At 33.1% G+C, this 23,469-nt stretch overlaps 2 protein-coding genes across 4 annotated transcripts; both read right to left on the bottom strand.

Annotated features, from left to right (window-relative positions):
• Positions 1 to 7,957, bottom strand: LOC143071585 (aquaporin-7-like). Of its 3 annotated transcripts, none has more exons than XM_076245991.1 (7): positions 7,717 to 7,957; positions 3,942 to 4,068; positions 3,463 to 3,527; positions 2,045 to 2,163; positions 1,395 to 1,612; positions 830 to 993; positions 1 to 288 (listed from the first exon to the last, which is right to left on the bottom strand). In XM_076245991.1, exons 2-7 carry the CDS (start codon positions 3,989 to 3,991, stop codon positions 239 to 241), a joined length of 666 nt encoding a protein of 221 aa, XP_076102106.1. In that variant the 5' UTR covers positions 3,992 to 4,068; positions 7,717 to 7,957; the 3' UTR covers positions 1 to 238. The 3 variants fall into 3 exon arrangements, with proteins under 3 accessions (XP_076102106.1, XP_076102105.1, XP_076102104.1); XM_076245990.1 differs by having other exon boundaries at positions 3,390 to 3,527; positions 7,713 to 7,954; XM_076245989.1 differs by having other exon boundaries at positions 3,390 to 3,527; positions 7,717 to 7,953.
• Positions 7,958 to 8,797: 840 nt separating this feature from the next.
• Positions 8,798 to 21,513, bottom strand: LOC143070992 (aquaporin-10-like). Its single transcript, XM_076245086.1, has 7 exons — positions 21,427 to 21,513; positions 16,387 to 16,513; positions 14,666 to 14,803; positions 13,368 to 13,486; positions 11,616 to 11,833; positions 10,272 to 10,432; positions 8,798 to 8,920 (listed from the first exon to the last, which is right to left on the bottom strand). Exons 1-7 carry the CDS (start codon positions 21,511 to 21,513, stop codon positions 8,871 to 8,873), a joined length of 900 nt encoding a protein of 299 aa, XP_076101201.1. The 3' UTR covers positions 8,798 to 8,870.
• Between the last annotated feature and the right edge of the window lie 1,956 nt (positions 21,514 to 23,469).

Here is a 23,469-nt window from a genome sequence, read left to right as displayed (position 1 = left end):
TTTTCAAGGGTTAAATAATACGATATCTGTTTGTATAGTACAGATACAGCAGTTATCAAATTTATTAATATGTCACAATCTCATTTTTTAATTAAATAAATTCTTGAAATGAATTAAAACTAATGTAAAAGTAGAAAAAAACGTGTGGCATGATAAAATGTTTAAATAAGTTTGAATGATATCGTTCAATATTAAAACCATGAAAACAGCACATTTCAATTTGGTATCACATGCTGTGCTATGAATCTGGAGACAGACTTCTGTTGTCGTAGGTATGTCCTGTTTTTTCTACAAAAAAAGATATTTTCAATTTAATGCTTAGTGATAAAAAATACTTAAAAGTTTTAAACACAATTTAACAGATTGGAATCTGATTACAGACTATGTGATGTTTTCTCATCAATATTCTGTAATCAAATGGGAGCTTACATTATACCACCTTCATTGTGTATCCTGCGTATTTAATGGAAATCATTAATGGATATATCAACTGATTTTTACTACTGTAGGATCGGTACCACTGATGGCGGTCTGGGATTATGCTCATTGTTGAGGGTCTTAAGTTGGTATATAGTTACTCACACTTACGTCATCTCGACACTTGTATAATAAATAAAATCATTATACTACTTTGATCAAGTGCATTTCAGCGATAAGTTCCAACCGAAATTGATGAAATTAGTGTAGCATTTTCACGTGACACATTATTTTTGTCCTGATATATTCCAAACATTTTACCAAATAAACACTATTAAATATTGAGTTGAAATTTTTTACTTAATTAAGATTATTCATGAATATGTTTTTTCCTGAAGAGAAATAACTTTACCTGTAACAACAGTGTTTTTAATCTCTTTGATTGGTATATCACTAGTAATCTCAACCACTTCTGACCAATGGAATCCTATCAGAAACTGATATAAAAAGGCCCCCAATATGGCTCCTACGTGTGGACCCAAAACAGGTATCCAGAAATATTTGTAGTCGTTATAACTGCAATAAACATAAATATGATTTTCTACATAATATACAGTAGGAATAATATACTATTTGCAAAGGAAAGTATCAAAAGGACCTAATATATATATATATATATCTCATTCAATAGCGTACGTCGTCGTATACCATCTTAGGTATTCAAACGATTGTATCGCCCAATAATATTAGAAAGTACGAAATATACCTAATCGGGTAAAGTTTATCATAAATTATTGTAGGTTCGTCTATGTTCAAAATTGCTTGGAAATACATCATTCATATATATAATGGCCTGTTCTGACAGTTAAAGGACCTTTATAAATATTGTGAGTCGGAAAAAACTTCTTTTTTGTTGATGATCATTTTTACACAACCGACGAGAATATTAAACGAATAGAAGAAATATTGATATTTACCTAAATACTTCCACACCCCATCCTGCAATTGCAGTGAATATTCTAGGACCTAAATCACGTGCAGGATTTATGGCATATCCACAGTTAAGATGGTAGGTCATTCCTATGGCAACAACTATCAAACCAATTGAGAACGGTATTAGTCCTTTATGCGTTTCCATATTTCTATCATCTGTTACTGCAAGTACACAACACAGAAGCATCGCTGTTCCTAGTAGCTGTTAAAAAAGCGTGAGCAATTATTGTGTTGTGTTTTTTTTAGTCAATTTCAATATTATGATTTGTCTATTCTTCTTACTTGTTTAGAAGAAACAAACTATAGATTCAGGTAATACGAAATACGAAATATTTTATGTAAAGAATGCTTAATTATGAACAGAAGTCCTTGATAGCACATATCCACAAACGAATAACACTACAATAAGCCAACATATGGTGTTCCAATATATATTATATGCTGCTTTTACGTTTTAGTTAAAATTTTGAATAGTTCTTATTTGATTTTACGTTTAACTAAAATTGTACACAAGGTCTGCACGTACACTTATAAAGCTAAAACACATGTAAAAAGTTATATAACAATGATTGTCAATTATATAAACATTTAACTATCAATCAAAACCAAAAGACAATGTAAAGAGTATAAATACCTGATCGCCTATACATGTAGCTACTGAGGCAAAATCCTGTGGATATGTTGCCCAGATCCCCGCTGTGCCATTCGGTCCCGATACCATCCTGTTTCCTCCATCAAAACTATTCAGGGCATCTAAAATTATAGTGAATTATATTAACACTGATTGATTGTTGCTAAAATAATTTCATACATTTCATGTCTTACACAATCAAATTAATAAGAAGCTTCTCAAAGCAGGTCGTCCTGGATAAATGTAATGACAATATTGAATGCCGCTTGAAAAACGTTTATCTGGAACGTAAATATTTTGCATTAAAAATCATCGTCTATCATAGTCTCTTAATTGAAAAAATTACCTAAAACGTTCTTTAACATGAATTAAGAGTGGATATGAAATCAATTTTAAGATTATAAAGAGGTAAACGATAATCCGTAGATTTTTATTGGTATAAATATTGATTTTGTTATCAGTAAATTAAAATCAAACTAAATATTATTTATGTTATTATAATACACATTTGTTCATTCACAGTTCTACAATCTGTCGGGACACGGTCATTTTTTTTGTTTGATTGTTGTTAATGGCTTTGAACTAGCTTCAGTAACTGCGAATACTCTAAGATATGTTACTTTGTGTCTTGTGTGTTTTTGTTAGGGTTTTAAGTGCTTTGTATTGATCCAAAGCGCTTTCAACGGAATTTTATAGTTTGTTCATACGTTGTACTGTTACACAACTGTTTGAAGTTAGGGAGAGGGTTTGGCGCCAGTAGATATTTTTAGCCCGGTACATTCTGCGTGGGCATGTCCAAAGTTAGAAACATGGAATACAATTTTTGTCGTTTGTTACTGTATGCCGTTAGTTTTGCCGTGAGAATTGTTTTACATAAATTTGTTATTTCAGTGCTTTATATAGCTTACTATGTGACATGGGTTGTGCTCGTAGTTGAAGGCCGTAATTAAGGTAACCTATGTCTGTTAACTTTTATTTCACTTGGTCTCTGTTGAAGAGTTGTCTCTTTGGCATTCATGCCACATATTTTTATTATCATATCTGATTACCAAAACGTACTAATCAAATAATATGGACTTCTATACCAAATGATTAAATATCAATGAATGTATTCTCCTTCTCTGATAGTTTGAACACAGTTTTTAGAGGATTTTAAGATGATTTTTTATGTTCGTACATGACTTTTTGTGTACTATTACAGAAAAATGGAAAAAAAATAATCAACGATTAAAATTATTCTACTTTTCTGACACCTTGGTAATTTTCTACATATTTTGTTTCATTCCTCAACTAAATGACGTTATTCGGAAAGGCCAATTTCAAGAACTGTATATGACTTGTTACGTACCGTAATACACAAAATATATCGTAACCGAGGCAACGAAAGCTCCCAAATACTGGCCTAACATATAGAATGGTACCTTCTTCCATGGGACCTTCTTGATACAGGCTAGGGCCACGGTAACAGCTGGATTTAAATGTCCTCCTGAAATGAAATGTACTATTTCGTACTAACTGACTGATCTGGTTCTTGTATATAACGGTGGGCTTAAAAACCAACACTTAGAGAAGATGTGGGGTACGTGCCCCGAATACATTAATTTATCCTATCCTCCCAGAAAAAAATCTTTTTTTTTTTGCCCCATAGAATAGTCCACGTTTAATATTTAACCATGATAGATTATCGCTGCATGTAGATATTATTATATGCGTTTTTTTGTATCGACGGCTTGCCATCTCATGATACACATCTGTTTTTTATTTCAACTTCAAAGGATTTTAAAAGAAAGAAAGTTAAAACTTAAAAAAAGAAAAGAAAAGATAATTGAAAGTGAAAGACACGGTATCATGTCTTTGCATCGGTTTATACCCAGGCAATATTACGTTGATCTTATTTTACCTGAAATGCCACCAGCTATGTAAACTCCCATTGTAACTCCTATACCCCATGACCAATGTATGGACATGTGATTTCCCACCGTATTTCGACTTAAAACAGCTTGTGCAACAGATCCATCTCCAAATATCTAAATTTTGAAAAGAAACAACAGATTTTTATAGTTTGTTCTGTTACATCACTATTTAATGTTAGGATGAGGGTCGCAGCTGTATATGTCTGTCCCAAATCAGAAGGCTGTTCTTCTGTGGTGGTAGTGGTGGTTCTTTTTTACAGCTCCTTGTTTTATTATCAAGAATTTAAAAAAAAAATACTCGTGGTGTTTGTTTTTTGTTTGTTTTTATAGAACTTGGCTTGTTGACAAATCATTAGCACAATGACGATAAGTCATTTGGTCATACTACATGTACTTGGAGACCCTACTTAATCATAGTATCACGATTTTCTATCAATATACAATAATCATCATCATGTTTCAAACAGGGCCTATTAAAGTTCTCAAGAAATTACGTGGTAAATGAAAACTTGTGCAGTTATAGTGCTTGTATTATTTATGACTTTATGCCGGTGTCCTATATATAGCCATTCTTCCCCCGTGCCAATTTTTCACGGAGGAAAAAATGGATCGATCCAATTATTCCCCCCGGAAAAATTGGCATGATCCAACTTTTCCCCCTCAGTGTTATGGGGGGAAACCCAGGAACAAGCCAATCCCCCCCTAATAGCATGAGAAGCTAATGTTTTCCCCATGAATTGTAACGTTGCCGACGTCAGTTCCAAATTTTCATCTAAAAAGAAAATAGCAACATTTTTGTTTATTATTTAGCGGTACGAAACCTTCATTGTATTAGTATACATGCGTAATATATGTGTGTTTATATTTTATTGTTGTCTGTTTGGTATTAAATTAATAATTAACCAATATTAACCAACAACATAATTGTACTACATGCTCCTGGCTTCGGAATGGCACATAAAGAAGGTGGCGGCTTTTTAAAAATTCTCCCCTAAACAATCCAGCCTTGGACAGCACACCATTAGAAACAAATGTTAAATATCAGTTGCAATTGGTTTCACTAAAAATGTTGGTATGGTGCACAATAATCACTTAGCACCGGAATAAGAGTACTCTCAGTTACTGAAAGCTATTTCAAAACAAATTACAACTAATAACAATCATGTTCTCCAAGACTGGTTGTTGTTTGATAACGTAATGACTACTAACGATTTGTTTTGTATGAGACATTGCTACATTTCATATAAAAAAAAATGCATGCAGAGACAGACATTAACTGCGAAACCATGTATATTTAGTATGGTTTTTCAACCCGAGAGAGATAAGACTATCTTATTTTTAAGCTTTACTTGTCATACTAGCCTGTTGTCAGAAAAACTAAACCTGCAAAGTAACTTGTTGTGGCAATACATATTAAAAATGTTTCTTGGCTTATGATAAATCCCAATGAAAACTGTTGGCAATTCAAAGCATAAGGGTATTAGTAAGGAGTATACACCTATAGTTAGTTTTCAGGTCAAAAGAATGCATGTAAATGTCAGCATAAGAAGATTTGGAATATCAGACAAAATAACACAACAAAATGCAATTACAGACGGACTGATGAACATGTAGACAGACAATGGACACATTGACACCGTATAATATGGTAGACATATAGACCGACTGGTAGACATGTATAGGCAGAGTGGTGGACACATACACAGACTGGTATATTAGGCAGATTAATGGATACGTAAACCGACTGGTAAACATTTAGATAGATTTTTGAACACCGAGACAGGCTGGTGGACATGTAGACAGAATAGTAGACACAAAGACGGACTGGTGAATATGAAGACTATTGAAAATGCATACAGACTGGTGGGCACATAGACAGACCGATGAAAATAGAGACGGACTAGTGGACCAAAGACAGACTTGTGGAAACATATCCAGACTGTTGAGAATGTAGACAGACTACTATAAAAGACTGGTGGAAATAAAAACAAACCAGTTGACACATAGACAGAATGATGAACATGTATAGACAGACTTGTGTTAATGTAAATTGACAAAAAATATTTGTCAGCGTAAAAATATAATTCAAACTCTGTTGGGTTTAATTTTCAGACTTGTATAAAAATATTGAAATCTATACTATGGGGGAGAGATTGGCATGGGGGAAAGTGACTATATGTATACGTATTTCCAAATTCCCGCCGGGAAGAATGGCAATGATCCAAAATTTTCCTGGGGGAAAGATTGGCATGGGGGAAGAATGGCTATATATCACCGGCGTCACATATTTGCGTATAGACCGGCGTGCACCAAACGTACAGAAAAAATTGACAAAGTCGGTATACGTTAGTTGCACGCCAGAGGAACGCTAAGCAATCGTTAAACGCGCGTTGCATAAGTCTGAAGTACGTCAAAAAACAAAGGTATACGCTTGGTGAACGCTACAACTCGAGGAAATTTTTATGTAGCTTAAAAATTTCTTCCAGCTCAAGCGTGTGTCTAGCGTATATCTGTACGCTACACGCAAGTTATACATACGCTACAAGCGCGTTTAACGCGCTACAGATAAGTTTGAGGCACGTTTAGGGCACGTTGTATACGCTACGAGATCGTTCGACTTTAACTAAAACGTATGCGGGTGTGTTTGTAACAAACACCTCATAATAGAACGTCCAAGATACGACCGGGTATACCATAATAGGTCAAAGTACGTTCTTTAACACAGAGCTTTGGCTCACACCAAGAAAGCAAGCTTTCAAGGGCTCTAAAAATAACTAGTACAAAACAATTAAAACGGGAAAATCATCGGTCTAATCTATATAAAAAACGAAAAACGAGAACCACATCAACAAACGACAACTACTGAACATCAGAGTACAGACGTTAACACGTAGCCTTCGTCTACACATAACAGCATGCTATAAAGGGTTCAGAAATTACTAGTATAAAATGGCGAATAGCAACGTATCGGGTGAATTTTAGAACTAATCTTTGTTCATTAGTCGCACCGTAACATGTGTACTTGACAGAAAACGTCTAAAAAGTGCACAACTGCTAAAATTGGGAAGATTCCAGTGTGTTTGCATGATTGAATGATTCTAGTACCTGATGCAGGTGCATTGTATTGAAAAAACCGGCCCATCGTTATGTAACAAAAATACACTACTTTCCAATAAAACGCTAAAAATTTTACAATTGTAACAAAATGTAAAAGTGTTACATTTTAGGGGTCAAAAAGGGTCTTACCGGGCCTACTCCTTAGGTCATTATTGTTCTCGTGTAAAGTTTTTGTCGAGTTCCTTTAGAATCTGAAAAATAGTATGGGTTTTCTAATCGTTTCAAACCGTACGATAATATATACTTTCTTAATTCAATAAATAAATCCAAGAATTTCGAACTCTGGTGGATATTTGTCTGATCCGCAATCATAGGTGTTATCTTATTTCTATATGAAGAGTAAGTCGATATAGTTTAGAGAACGGTTTTGTATAGTCCTTAGTTTCTAAAGCAATAGATAACTGAAGTGTCGCCAAACAGTCGTTTATTTGTCGTATTATCCGTCGAAATCAATTTATTGGATTCAGACTTCATTGCAAACCGGATAAGATCACAGGAAACAGGAACATTTATTAACCATGTTAACCTCAATGCACTTTTTATGTACAACATCACGAAGAGAAACACTTATCTATGTTATCAGAAGCTAACAATACATGTAATACATTTTTTTTATACATAAAATGATAAATTGGTTTTACCTACTATTAGAGTAAAGGTTCCTAAAAATTCAGCAAACGTTTCACGAATAATATTATTTCTTATTCTAACTTTACTGGAAAATCCCTCCATTTTGTTGCAGTTTCGAAATTTACACATGCACTACACTGGCTATATCATATCGACAGAACTGGGTCATGTAAATACATAAACGAGATTAAATAATCCATTTTATTCACACACATATACAAGCTTTCAATCATATCTTAGCTGGTAGCCAATCTAAAATCACACTTTCGAGTAGAAGACTTATCAAGTTGACCTATGTTATCTTTACTCTAGGTGAAGTTCTTAACCTTGTCGTGGTTTTCATTCATAAGATTTACTACAGCTACAGTACTATTCACATAGATTATGCACTAAAGGTTTACTTTGGCATAAAAACAAGATGATTCTTGGACGAAAAAAAAACAAAAAAAAAAAAAACAACTAACAACATAAAATTGCTATCACTGAAATGTAATTTATATCATGTATATCATCTTATTATTTTATTATAATTTCAAAGTTCCTATAACGGACTACAATATTACAATAATTTACAGCAATATGTTAATTTAGAGCACCTGAAGAATAGAAGATCTTCGGAATACCCTCAGATCTTGTGGATTTCTAGATCTAGAACACATTCACAACACCCTCAGATCTTATGGATGATATGGTTTCTTTCCGTGTTCCTGACAGCAAAATTGATGCCTGGTCAAATTGCTTACTTTTCATTTAGTGAAGACAAATTTTGAATGCCATTCGAAGATGCAATACGTTACAGTTAAATGCACCATACTTCAAAAGAAATCGTCTGAAAAAGCACAAAACATGGAGATTCATAACAAATACACAAAAAACCCTAAAAAAAAAAAAAAAAAAAAAAAAAAAAAAAACGCCACCAGAAACAGTAAATAATGACAATCTCAAAACAATACAAAACAATAATTTTAACAACAAGTGTAACTATTTATTAATTTTGTGATAAATAGTGATAATTCGCACACACATATACATATGAAAATAAAATTTCAACCACTTAAGAGTATATAAATTTATTGACATGATTTATTTTGTGGTTTTGCATCGTCTGATGGTATTATACATTATGTAATACATTGTAATAGTTCTTATATGCTGAACATTATTGTACTTTATGAATCTTGTGAAATGCCTCTGTTGGTGTATACTTCTTTCTCTTTTTCTGTAATAGAAATACTATTTTCTTTGTAAGAGTAAGATACATATAACGACGGCCGAAGTGAATATCAGTTTTTCAAAAGTCAATTAAACCCCATATTTACCGAAACAAAAGACAGTAATTGTTTTATTCCATATTCCGAGAGAAGAACATGTATTTAAGGAATAACATATACCAAAATAAATTTAACATGAAAAATCTAACCATAACGTTGCATGTAAAAGCGCGTGACGTTTAGCGCGGTGAATAACACTTTCTCAGGTGAATATGCTTTTTTTATTCAAAATCCAATTCATATAGAGAAACCTACTAAAATAATACCAATATGGAATAACATTAAACATCATCTGCACAACGATGAAAAATAACTTCTGTTCTTGTAGACAACAAGGTTAAGATGAGGTTAAAATTGAGAATGGAACGGGGAATATGTCAAAGAGACAACCCGACTATAGAGCAGACAACAGCCGAATGCCAACAACAGGTCTTCAAAGCAATGAGAAAATCCCGCACCCGGAGGTTCTCTCCTTCTTTAAGTTTCTAGCGATCTTTCAATTATTGAAGATTATTTACCGGGCGTCGACTATTAAAATCTATAATTTACACTGTAGCAAGAAGAAATTCAAAAATAACAAAATTAAAAAATCAAAATAACGTATGTACATTTGAAAAATAAATTTTGATAAAACTATAAACATTTGATAACAGAATAGTTAGGGATAGAATATGGGGATGAGAGCAGATTCGTCGATCATATTCTTGAATCCCTCTACTGTACTGCATGATACTATTGGCTGTGGCAGATGATTCCAATTTATAACTGTTCGTGGATAAAATGAATATTTATAACTGTCTTTAGATGTTTTTATTTGCCTAAATGAGTGTGGATTGCTATGTCTGGTTCCTCAGCTGGCCCCTTAATGGAATTATGTACTTCTTCAGTGAAAATGGACGTCACATTAAACCCCAACATATAAATGAACTAAAATTAAAACAACATACAAGACTAACAAAGACCAGGTGCTCCTGAATAGGGACAGGCGCAAAAATGCGGCGGGTCTAAACATCTTTTTTGAGATATAAACCCTTCCTTATACCTCTAGCCAATGTAGAATGGAGAAGCACATAGCAAAATGCCTTTGTTGGATATTTGTCTCATAGATATTCATACTTCGTTTCCTTACTTTAAGTTATTTGGTTTTTCGTCACCAGAGTGATTTTTCTACTGCACTTTTCATATATTTTGTTTTTGTTATCACTGCCATATAAAAATCTTATAATAAAAAAACCCGCTATAGATCAGTTAAGTGTTTTAAAGATACAACACGAGTCTGATGAGAGAGATTAATCTTACCTGAGAATTTATCATTCATTTCTTGAATCTGTATATCGCTACTTATTTCAACAACTTCCGGCCAGTGAAATCCTATCAAAATCTGGTACAAAAAAGCCCCAAGTATGGCTCCTACGTGTGGACCCAAAACAGGAATCCAAAAATACTTATAATCATTGTAACTGCAAAATATGAAAATAATTAAATGAACTTAAAAGTATTTTATCAGTGATAAATATTTTACAAACGTTTATTTTTGCGATGGCTTTAAAACAATTAAACTGAGATTGGCATTGCGTCATACTTTCACAGAACTATCCAATATATCATGAATTATCTCGTTTCATTTGTTTCACATTTGATGACGTAGAGACCTCCTATAGATACATTATATGATATGGGGTTTGCTCATTGCTCAAGGTTGAATGGTGACTGGACTCTGATGGATACTTGTCTCATTGACTATCATATAACTCCTTATTTTTATATTATTATATGCTTTTATCATTGTTTGCTTATTGTTTTTCTTTCTTCGTGAACTGAGTAAATCAATCTAAAGTATTTTGTCAAAGATGGACATATCAGGCAGATTTTGATCATGAACAATGTCTTTACACTCTTATTTAAAATATCAAGATTTTTTGAGATACTGATTCCACTGATATTGTTTAGTTCACGTCTATACAATAGTCCATCTATTTCCATTATCGGAAGGGAATTTATCTAAGACAGTTCATCGCCTCTTTATGACTCGTATAGTTCTACTGACTCTTGCAATCTTACCACATCTCCTTATTTTATTTTTACTGTTATTCCGCTTATCAATTGGGAAAGATCGAACACAAAAAAAACTAGGTAATCTTTGGTATTCTTAATTTATTCCCAACTTGTCTATCACCAGGACGATTCAGAGCTTAAAAACTGGATGGCCTTTGTTGCTTCGTAAAATAGGGTTGCCTTCTAACTCGAAAATTTAAAAAAAAATATTCACATTTTAAGAACCATAATATATTAAAACAAGAATGTGTCAATAGTTCACGGATGCCCCACTCGCACTTTCATTTTACATGTTCAGTGGACCGTGAAATTGGGGTCAATACTTTTATTTGGTATTTGGCATAAGAATTAGAAAGATCATATCATAGGGAACATGTGTGCTAAATTTCAAGTTAATTGGACTTCAACTTCATCAAAAACTACCTTGACCAAAAACTTTAACCTAAAGCGGGACAGACGGACGAACGGACGGATGGACGAACGAACAGACGAACGGACGAACGAACGGACGCACAGAACAGAAAACATAATGCCCCTCTACTATCGTAGGTGGGGCTTAAAAAAAAAGTTCGTTGCTAATTACGATACCTGAATACTCCAACTCCCCATCCAGCAACAGACGTGAATATACGTGGAGCTAAATCACGTGCAGGATTGATAGCGTATCCACAGTTGAAATGATATGTCATTCCAATGACAGTCACTATTAAACCAATGGCAATTGGCATCAGTCCTCTAGGTGTTTCCATATTTCTTTCATCTGTTATTGCCAGTATACAGATTAGTAGCATGCCTGTTGCAAGGAGCTAGATACAAATAAAGCTGTACAATTTATTAGTGTAAATTTGACGTAGTAAACTTCATAAAAAGTAACAAACTAATCAAATGAATGGCAAAATCAAAAGCTCAAACACATCAAACGAGTGGATAACAGCTGTCATATTCCTGACGTGTTACAGGTATTTTCTTATGTAGAAAAGGGTTGAATGAACCTGGGGTTATAGCTAGACATAATAGATATTAGTATTCTTAATGTGTTAAAAGTTTTCTTGCTTTTGTCAATGTTTCTTTTTTCACAAAGTGCTCCAATCTTTCTCTTTTAAAGAGTATTTCGAATTTGTTGTCAATATATATGAATAATCATATTTAATATCCTAAAGATAAATTAATGTGTTAATCGTATTCTTTGTTTTTACAAGAGATATATATATGATGTAAAAGTACTATACATATTTTTAAAGTTAAGCTTGAGCGTATCTGAAATTTTGAAATAAAGTTCAAAAAGGTCTTTTCATAATTTTGTCGAAAACATTTTATTTTATTTTTTATGTATACCACTCTTCATAATTATATTTTTCTTTTTTATTAGGTAAAACTATCATTTTGACCTAATACAAGTACTTGTGACTGATATTCATATGATCAAGACATAATCTTTCAATTAGTTTAATTGAGGCCTCCGAAATTTACAGCGAAGTTTTTTATAATACGAATAGGTGAGTATAGCAATAATAAAACTTGCATTTTTATACGCCCGTCAAAATTTTGACGGGACGTATTATGGTATACAAATGTTCGGCGTCCGTCTGTCCATCCGTCTGTCCGTCTGTCTGTCCGGCGTAAACATGTCGCACCGTAACTTGAGAACTACTTATCCAAATTTCATGAAACTAAATATAGTTGTTCTTATGATGGTCAAACGATCTGTATACTTTTTGGTGAAAATAAGATTAAAACTTTTTGAGTTACTTGACTTTTTAACTAAAACAGGGGTGTGTTTTTTTTCACATGTGGAGCCGTATCTCAAAATAGATTTATGATTATTACTTAAAACTTTACACTTCTTAGTTATATTAATCTAAAGACCTGTATTCTTTTTGGTTTTGATTCAAATTTATATTTTAGAGATATTGAGGTTTTTTTTTAAAAGGGGGGAGGGTTTCACATGTCGCGCCGTATCTCAAAAACAATTTATGATTATTGCTCAAAACTTTACACACTTTTTAGATATATAAATCTAAAAATCTGTATACTTTTTGGTGATGATTCAAAGTTTTACTTTAGATTTATTGAGTTTTTTGTTAAAAAAAGGTTGGTTTTCACCTGTCACGCTGTATCTCAGAAACTATTTATGATTATTGCATAAAACTTACAAACAAGACGACGGGCGTATCATGCGCTCATGACGCAGCTGTTTATTATAACTATGACATGAAATTGATAGATCTGTATATTTTCTGAAATCGCAATAATTAAACTTGCATTATTGTACATTTTTGAAAAAATCAACAATTAATACATGCACGCAATAATATCTGAAATTACAGTTACTGTATTTACCTGGTCTCCAAAACAAGTAGCTACGGAAGCAAAATGTTGTGGATAAGTTGACCAGATACCAGCTGTTGCGTTTAGTCCAGATACCATTCTGGTCCCTCCGTCATATTCGTTTAAAGCATCTGAAAATAGGTACAGTTTTTACACCAAAATTTTAATGAGTTACAAAGACTGTTCAGTAAAATGAATCTTGAAAGTACAAAGTACTTATAATAAGGTCTGCTGATCAACTAGCTCAAAGCATTAGAATTGCTAATGCGTGCAAATGTTCAAAATAAAATTAAGAATGGAAATTAGGAATATGTCAAAGAGACAAAAATCCGATTAAGGAGCAGATAATAGACGAAGGCCACCAATGGCTCTTCAACGCAGACTTTAAATTAATTTTCTAAATTTTTGCGTCTGTCCCAAATCAGGAGCCTCTGGCTTTTGTCAGTCTTGTTTTTTTAGTTTTTAATTTTAGTTTCTTGTGTATATTTCGGAATTTAGTCTGACGTCTATTATCACTGAACTAGTATTCGTTTTTGTGAAGGGGCCAGCTGAAGCATGTCTCCAGGTGCGGGAGTTTCTTGCTGCATTGAAGACCCGTTGGTGGCTATCTGCTGTTGTCAGCTCTTTGGTCGGGTTTTTGTATCTTTGACACAGTCCCCATTTCAATTCTCAATTTTATGTATACGTAAACATGGAATTGGCAAGTGAGGGACTTTTTGTTTCCTATGAAATCGATGCAAAGTTCTGTTATTTATTGTCTTTCTTTTGATCTCAAAATACTATTACTTGCAAGTACAATGAACACATGTTTAAGTGGGATTTACTCAAAACTAGTTTGGTTTCGACACAAAATACTGACATGAAATTTCATATGTTAGGGGGCGACCATTTGATAATCTAATAGAAGAAGGTTCAGGATGATGGAGTATTTATTTGCACATTTAGCGAGTCTTGCAATTTTTTTTTAAATTTTGAACACTTTTATTTCCTGCATTTTCATCTTTTTTTAGTCCGTTTTTTTTATCTTGTCTGGTCAGAAAACTTATTTCCAAAATCTTCCTCAGTACCATCTCACTCTTTCTCTCTCCAGAAATATGAGATAATCGTTATTTTGTGGTCCTCAAGGCTCTTCAACTTCGTACTTATTTGGCCTTTTCAACTTTTATTGAGTCGAGAGTCACTGATGAGTCTTTTGAAGACAACACGTGCGTCTGGCGCAAACACTACATTTTTATCCTGGTATCTGTGGTTAGTTTATTCACTTACTGATAATACAAAGTCTACATTCAATATATTTATTTGAAACCTACCATAATATACAAAATAAATTACAGCTGATGCAACAAAAGATCCTAAATATTGGCCTAACATATACAATGGTACTTTCTTCCATGGGACTTTCTTGATGCAGGCCATGGCAACAGTCACAGCTGGGTTCAGATGACCACCTGTAAATAAACAGATTTTTTTCTAATTCGGTGTCTTTCCTTACAAACATATTTTTACTTTGTCGTTTACTGATGCAGAAGTTTGGCTATTGATTGCTATCACATGTTTGTAAGTTACTAGTTCTTGCTGCTACCGACGAATATAGAATTCTGTGAAGGGTGATGCATGCATAAACAAATCTTCATGTCTGGTGTGCATATAATTATAGTTCATATACTGTTGGATATCATATGAAGGTGCAAACGAGTCGTTTCCTATTCTTTACAGCGCATTGGTTGTATTATTAGTTATTAAATATTTCAATATCATGATTAAAAACCTGATTTTGAACTATATCAAGCTTATAGAAATTTAACTGTGACGTCACTTTTACCTTAGATGTCATTTTGTAGCTTTTTCCAGTCGGTGACAATTCATGGTTCTTTTGTGCTGTTTTATGTGCTGTCCTTTTTTGTTTTACGTGTTCGTTTTTATTCTGTGGTTAGTCGCCTCTTCGGTGTTGACATGAACATCAATCGTATGGTCATTTCTATAAATTTACTGTTTGCAAAAGTAAGAATTATTCTAAATACTAAGGATTTTTTTTTATCCCAGGCATAGATAACCTTAGTCGTAATAGGCACAACATTTTAGAATTTTGGGTAATCAATGGTCTTCGACTTTGTACTTGTTTGGCTTTCTTTACTTTTCTGATCTGAGCGTCACTGGTGAGTCTTATGTAGATAGTTATCAAAGGTATCGGGATTATAATTTAATACACCAGACGCGCGTTTCGCCTTCATAAGACTCATCAGTGACGCTCAGATCAAAATAGTTATAAAGCCAAGTATGTACAAAGTGGAAGAGCATTGAGGACCTAAAATTCCAAAAAGTTGTGCCATATACGGCTTAGGTAATCTATTCCTGGGATAAGAAAATCTGTAGTTTTTTGAAAAATGTGAAAACATGAAATTTATAAAAACGACCATATAATTGATATTCGTGTCAACACCGAAGTGCTGATTAGATCAAATTATAAGCCGGATACCTTTGATAACTATTAGCATGTCGAAATGTCCTGTTGTAATGTTTATTGTGTATTTCTCTGTCCTAAATGTTCTTGAATTTATTTGTACTGTAGTCCTGTCATGACATGTTGTCATTTTAGTGTTATATTTAACATTGCCATTTAAGCGCGAGGTTTAGCTAGCCGCAAAACTAGATTCAACCCACCATTTTTTCTTAAAATGTCCTGTAAAAAGTCAGAAAAATGGCAGTTGTTAGTTATAGTTCGTTTGTGTGTGTGTTGCATTGTCGTTTTGGTTTTTTGTTGCAATTCAGTGTTTCTGTTGTTTCGTTGTTTTCCTCTTATGGTTATGTGTTTACCTCAGTTTAAGTTTATAACATGGATTTGTTTTCTCTCAATCGATTTATGACTTTCGAACAGCGGTATACTATTGTTGCCTTTATTTACAGATATATCAGTATTGATATGTCTTCTTTTTTTTTTATCAATGTACGTGTGCCAAATGGACAGACTAATGTGCACACAGCCAAAGAAACAAAATCTGTCACAATGTATTCTATTTATAATAGTTTTTACCCGAGATACCACCAGATATGTAAACTCCCATTGTCACTGCTAGTCCCCATGACCAATGTATAGAGGAATGGTTGCCAACGCCATCCCGACTTAAAACTGCTTGGGCGACCGAACCATCCCCAAATACCTAAAAATCAATAAATACAGATTAATTAATTAAAGGATCATTCAGTGCATAAGGCAGAAAAAAATGTTTTGTTTTTGTTGTTGTCTTGGACTATATACAACACGACAATCTCTAATGAAGCAGTAAGGCCAATTTCTCCTGTAATTGTTTCAGTCATAGGGTCCAAATCTAAGAATTGTAAAATCCTACTGAAATTTTGATACGTAAGAGTCTTTATAACATACATAAGATAGTGTTTCCCAATTATTCATATTTCCATCAAATCACAAATCTATTCGGCGCTTAATGCTGCTGTTGAAGGAGAATCGATGCACAGTTGTAGGTTTTAAAATAATGATGTATAGTATGATTGCCAATGAGACAAATCTTCATCAGAGACAAAATTCCTTAGAAGTTAACAGCTATTGGTTACTGTACGGCCTTCAATATGTTACATGTTTTTGTTGACGAATATTGAAAATTCAAATTAAAATTTGAATATTGAAATCGAATTTTTGAATGTTGAATAAAAATTGTTTTGGAGAAATTGAATATTGAACAAACTTGACATCTGTAAAAGATAAAAGGATCTTCAAAGAAATTTAAACAGAAGAAAGTAAACTGGAGATATTTCAGATACATGGAAGTGTAGCATGGCCACTAGATCAGAAGTTCAATCACATTGTTTAAAACTAAGCCATAAGAATTGTTAGAACTATTGATTGGCAGTTGTACTATCAATGTAAGTACAGATTGAAAGGATTTTTTAAAATGAGCTCTTTCCTGAAATAAACGCATAGAAACGAACTATTAGATACCAACTGCAATATACCTGACTTGGTACAGGATATTTAAAGAAAATGGTTTCATCTGCTTAGGTCACGAACCAAAATATAACCTCTTTTTTTCGAATGTGAAAAAAGTATAACTATATATTAATGATAATAATACTAATAATAATAGTAATAATAATAACAAAAATAATAAAAATATTTTTAAACTAACACAAATGTAACAAGAACTATCTTTAAAAAAGATATTCGACGTATTTAAATTTGAGTATATGTTTAAAACTATCATTTCGATAACCTTCAGAAGCACAAAGATACCATTTAAATAACGTTTTCTCTGTTTGTGTTCAGTATTCTCGGTCCTCGTATCTTTCTGTTTACATTCACCAAAACCCCGCAGAAATCTCACATGCGTAGGTGCGTTCTAAAAGTCATGTACGTTCGTACAACAAAGTTTACATTAAATATTATATAATTGTCCCGAATAAACAGCTGTCACGGATGCAAAGAGCTATTGGAGAAACAATTATTTTAATAAAAATATAAATCTTTGTAAGATCTAGTCAAATATTTATAGTTTTTCCCTTGCTTTCAATCACGATATAATTAACGAGACGTTTTTTCAATCACAACCAAATCACCCACCATGACAGCATTTTGCCCAATCACAGAAAGGATTTTCGAGCATGCGTATTCTGTTGCCATAGTTAAGCGTCCTTAAGTTCAAAGGGCACAAACCGAAACTATACCGACTACGTCGGAAAAAAAAATCATTGTCAGAACGGTGTAATATAGTCATTATTCCTCATTCCAATACGTCCCCCTAGCATGACTAACTAGTGACGTATTGTTATTTTACAACACGGGGGAACTAGCAGTAGATTTTATAAATATGAAATACACAGTCCAACCTAAAGCAAAGACGCGACTGTACACTAGAGTTGACGTGAACCTTCACTACAAACCAGTAAAAGTCTGAAATGGCCTATATCTGTACTCGACTGTACTGATTTTTACTCGACCAGTCTGAATTGGTCTGAAATTTACTTGATAATACTCAACTGTAGTCTCAACTATACTTAAAAGAGGGACGAAAGATACCAAAGGGACAAACTCATAAATCTAAAACAAACTGACAACGCCATGGCTAAAAATGAAAAAGACAAACAGAAAAACAATAGTACACATGACACAACATAGAAAACTAAAGAATAAACAACACGAACCCCACCAAAAACTAGGGGTGATCTCAGGTGCTCCGGAAGGGTAAGCAGATCCTGCTCCACATGCGGCACCCGTCGTGTTGCTTATGTGATTACAAATCCGGTAAATAGTCTAATTCGGTAGGTCAAATTCATGAAAGGGTACAGTCTTAATTTGTACTTGACCAGTACTTAACCATTTTATACGAGTCTGAACCATACTCGACCTAGTCTGAACCATACTCGACCAAGTATTAACCAACTTAGACCTATTCTTTGTATATATCAACTGAATTTAATCAATTTAGGAAATATTTTTAATAAAAATGAAATTTGAAACTTAAATAAACTTGAAATTAAAAATGTATTCAATATAGTATTGAAATTAAAATTTCACAATAATCAATCATAATATCACTTCAACACAATATTAATCAACACTTATATAATAATATAAATATCATCTTTAAAATATTAATAAAACAAGCTGATCAAATAATCTAAAAAATGAATTGTGACTAATATTTTCAATAGTATTCAACATTTTATGAATATTTCGGAAGTATTTTATGGTAACTGGACTATTTTCACCATTAACTTATGCCCTAGTATAGATTTACTGCGTCAGTTGAGTTTAGTTAATACTGCAGTGAATGTTTATTTTTTTTACTGTACTGATTTTTACTCGACCAGTCTGAATTGGTCTGACTTTAACTTGAAAGTCAGACCAATTCAGACTGGTCGAGTAAAAATCAGTACAGTCGAGTACAGATATAGGCCATTTCAGACTTTAATGGTTTGTATTGCTTGCAATTCAGTCACAGGACTTCAAATATTTCAATCCTTTATGGGTTGATTTAAAATACATATATAAGTAAGCAATTAATGTAGTTGTTAAATTTGATAGATGCTTTTTTGGCTTCTTTGTTAAATATTATTTTTTTTGTTGTTCTAATCGAGATTGTGACACGGTGATGACTGCTGTACCCCTATTTTGACAATTTTTCCTATGTCTGTTTTGTTCACACATCGTTGTAAAAATAATGGAATTTGATGCGACTGTCATACAAGTGAGGGGTTTAGCGCTATAAAAGCAGGTTCAATCCCTAGTCAAATAGCAAAATCAAATGATAAAACACACAACAACTGTCATATTTCTGTCTTGGTACAGACATCCTCAATTGTAGACAATGGTGGATTGAACCTGGTTTTATCGCACTAAACCTCTCACTTATACGACAGTCGCATCAAATTCCATTAGATTGACAACGATGTGTAAACAAAACAAACAGAAAAAATAGGTAAAAATATCAAAGCCAGTAAATAGTCGCATCCTGTAGGTCGCATTCGTGAAAAGGGATTGAGATTGTATTTATGAGAAAGGAACATATCCGATATCATCTGTATAACCGATATTCCATAATGGTCAACGAACTCGTGATGGCGTCCAAAAAAAATACGAAGTGATGATTTCAACTTCACCATTTGGATTTCTGGTTTAAAAATGAAATGGTCACAATTGGAAAGCTGAAATCACCTCTTTTGTCATAAAGTTTTGTTTCCAACCAACCCTCCTAGTCAATTTCTAGATATAAGTCCTTATCAAATTGCAAAATCAAAAGCTCAAACACATCAAACGAATGGATAACAACTGTCGAATTCCTAACTTGGCACAGGCATTTTCTTATGTAGAAAATGGTGAAATAAGAAAATGGTGGATTGCACCTGGCTTTAAAGCGCTAAACCTCTCATATGTATGACAGTCGCATCAAACTCCATTATATTTAAATCGAACAAAACAGACATGATATGTTAAATTGTCAAAAATAGGGGTACAGCAGTCATCACCGTGTCACAATCTCAATCAGATTAAAAACAAAGAAATATTTTTAACAAAGAAGCACATAAAAGCATATATCAAATTTAACAACCACGTTCATTGTTTACTTATTTTTGTATTTTCAATAATCAACCCATAAGATTGTAACAACATTTAACAGTATTAAAAAGTTATGAAATTAATTCACAGATTTTTGGTATAAGAGTTCGATATTTTTATTAGATTGCAGTCAAAACTGTATAAGCACATACACATGTGCTGTATGTAGTTGAAAGTAAATTTGACACAAACGCCAACAAAAAAGTGTTTGTACCTGATAGTACATACCGTATATAATATACACCTTCTCATTAAAATTCAGAATTAAGTAAATATAAATACATTGGTAAATAAGTTGAAACAACACTGTAAAAACCTCTAGCAACCGATTTGCACACAAGGACTAACCTGCACGAGAAACACACAAAGTAATCATAAAAAAGATAGCGGGATACATATATACCGCGTCTTGTCAAAATTAATAAGACCAAAGATGACGACAATTACTTAATTATACAATGTCAAAGAAATGCTTGTTTATTTGTAGTTTATAATATTAGTGTCCTTTGACTTCGTTCGCCTCTCTTCCATGAAAAAGAGAGATAGCAGATTTAGCTCTTGGATGTATGATAATATTATTTTATTAATGAGTACGGCATTCAAGTTTTGATGATATTATTATCTTGATATACTATCCTGTCATGGTCCCTTTTGTTCATTTTGGTCTTCACTTATTTTGCTACTTCTTACCTTTCAAATATTTGGGGTTGAGAGTCCCTGATGGAGGTAATTACAGGAAAGCGTTTTGGACGCATACAAAATGTTACAACCCCATCATCGCACATCACTGTTCGAACTTACAAAGTTCATTTTACTTGTACGAACTAGGTTATGTATACACTAGAGTAATTAAACATTTATATTCAGGTTTTTCAACTATATATTGTCTGGCTGAATAAAAATATTTGGTTTTGAGCGTCCCTGATGGAGGTAATCACCGAAAAGCGTTTCGGACGCATACAGTTTACTAAGTTTTATTTTCATAATTTATATAATACTTACTATCAATGTGAAAGTCCCTAAAAATTCCGCTAGGGTTTCACGAGCAATATTATTTCTAATCCTTACTTTGCTGCTGAAATGCTTCATTTTGTCACTTCTATTGATAATACGACTATTTAATATTAATGCACCACGAACATCGTTGTTCGAACGAAAATAGTTAATTTTACTTGTAAGAACAAGGTTATGTATACACTAGAGGTATTAAAAACATTTATATTCAGGCTATTCAAGACCAAAGGTTTTCAACTGTATATTGTCTGGCTGAATACATTAGGCCACTGTTGAGTAGATATAACGTTTATTAAATTCAACGGTTGCATTTCTACGTTCTTAACCTTGTAATATTTTTTTTAAACGTAACGAAGCAAGATAATAATAATAATAATAATAATAATAATAATAATAATAATAATAATAATAATAATAATAAAAATAATGATAATATATGAAAAAAAAGTATATTTTAGAACTGACAAAGTTTTATAAAATCAAGTTAACACCCGTGTCTTATAGTCAATATCCCTCCTGCCTATATTTCCCCTCAGTGTAATGGGGGAGATCTCCCCTATTAGAACAAAAAGCTCATCCCGAATTATCGGCGACGTCAATTGGAAATAGATTATCCCGTAAAGGACAGTAACCTTCTTTTAATTAGATAAGCTTTACAAATAAAGGCAACAGTAGTATACCGCTGTTTACACCTCATAAATCCATGGACAAAAAACAAAATCGGGGTAACAAACTAAAACCGAGGGAAACGCATTAAAATATAAGAGGAGAACAGCGACACAACACTAAAATATAACACACACAGAAACGGACCAAGCATCAGACAAAATCCCACGAGAATAACAAATATAACATCAAAACCAAATACATGAATTTGGGATAGACAAGTACCGTGACACGTCTTATCGCAATGTGAAATTACACTCATAAATAAGAGAAAACAAACGACGCAACGTTAAAATGTAACACACACAGAAACGAACAATAATATAACAATGGCCATATTCCTGACTTGGTACAGGACATTTTTAAAGGAAAAATGGTGGGTTGAACCTGGTTTTGTGGCATGCCAAACCTCGCACTTTAATGGCAATGTTAAATATAACATTGAAATTACAACATAATATTACAGGACTACAATTGAAATAAATAGGCAACGTATTAGACAAAGAAACACATGATTAATGGATAACAAAAAAGCATCAGGTTTTAAATTCAATACGCCAAAAACGCACCTTGTCCACACAAGACTTACCAGTGACGCCCAGATATAAAAGATCGAAAGTGAAAAAAAGTACAAAGTTGTACAGCACTAAAGATCCAAAGTTGAAAAAGTTGTGTCAAATACGGCTATGTTTTACAAACCCATCTTCGTATCATTGTACCTTCAATATCAAATGATCTTTATAAAGTATATTCTAATGTGGTGATCGCTTCCATTCTCCTCCATAAACCATTGGCCTGTGTTACGCTTATCACATATATGAATGAAATACGTTTTTTTTATTACCAAAACAGCACTCCTGTGACAAAATATAAGATACCAACCCCACTACCTGACCCCAGATCTTTTAAGTAACACGTGTGTCGACAAGACGAAAGCAATGTGGATGCAAAATTTCTTTAATGTAACCAAAGTCGAAAAATAGATTATATTTTGCATTCCAGAGACCAATCAGTTTCTAAAAAAATACGAAAAGTATATGTAATAAATTGGCGGGCACTATTGAAACATATTAATAGTGAAATCCATATTGTTGAAAAAATATAGACACGAGGACAGATGGCGGTATGTAAACTTATTTTCAACCTTTTGTATGGAAAGTATTGAAATGATCCAAAACTTGCCCGGCGGAAAATTGCATGAGGGGTCATTGCTATGTAATACCAGCCTAGATTGATGAAGTAATTCGAACTGTGTTGCAAGTCATAAGTCAGGAGCCTGTATTCCGTGACTGTCGTGTATATATAAGTTGCTGCCTGGTAATTTCATTCTTCGTTTGTTTCTTGTTTAATCATAAATCAGGCTTT

The sequence above is a fragment of the Mytilus galloprovincialis genome, chromosome 4 (assembly GCF_965363235.1).
Source record: "Mytilus galloprovincialis chromosome 4, xbMytGall1.hap1.1, whole genome shotgun sequence".
Taxonomy (NCBI): Eukaryota; Metazoa; Mollusca; class Bivalvia; order Mytilida; family Mytilidae; genus Mytilus; species Mytilus galloprovincialis.
This window is presented reverse-complemented; position numbering and strand designations above follow the sequence as displayed.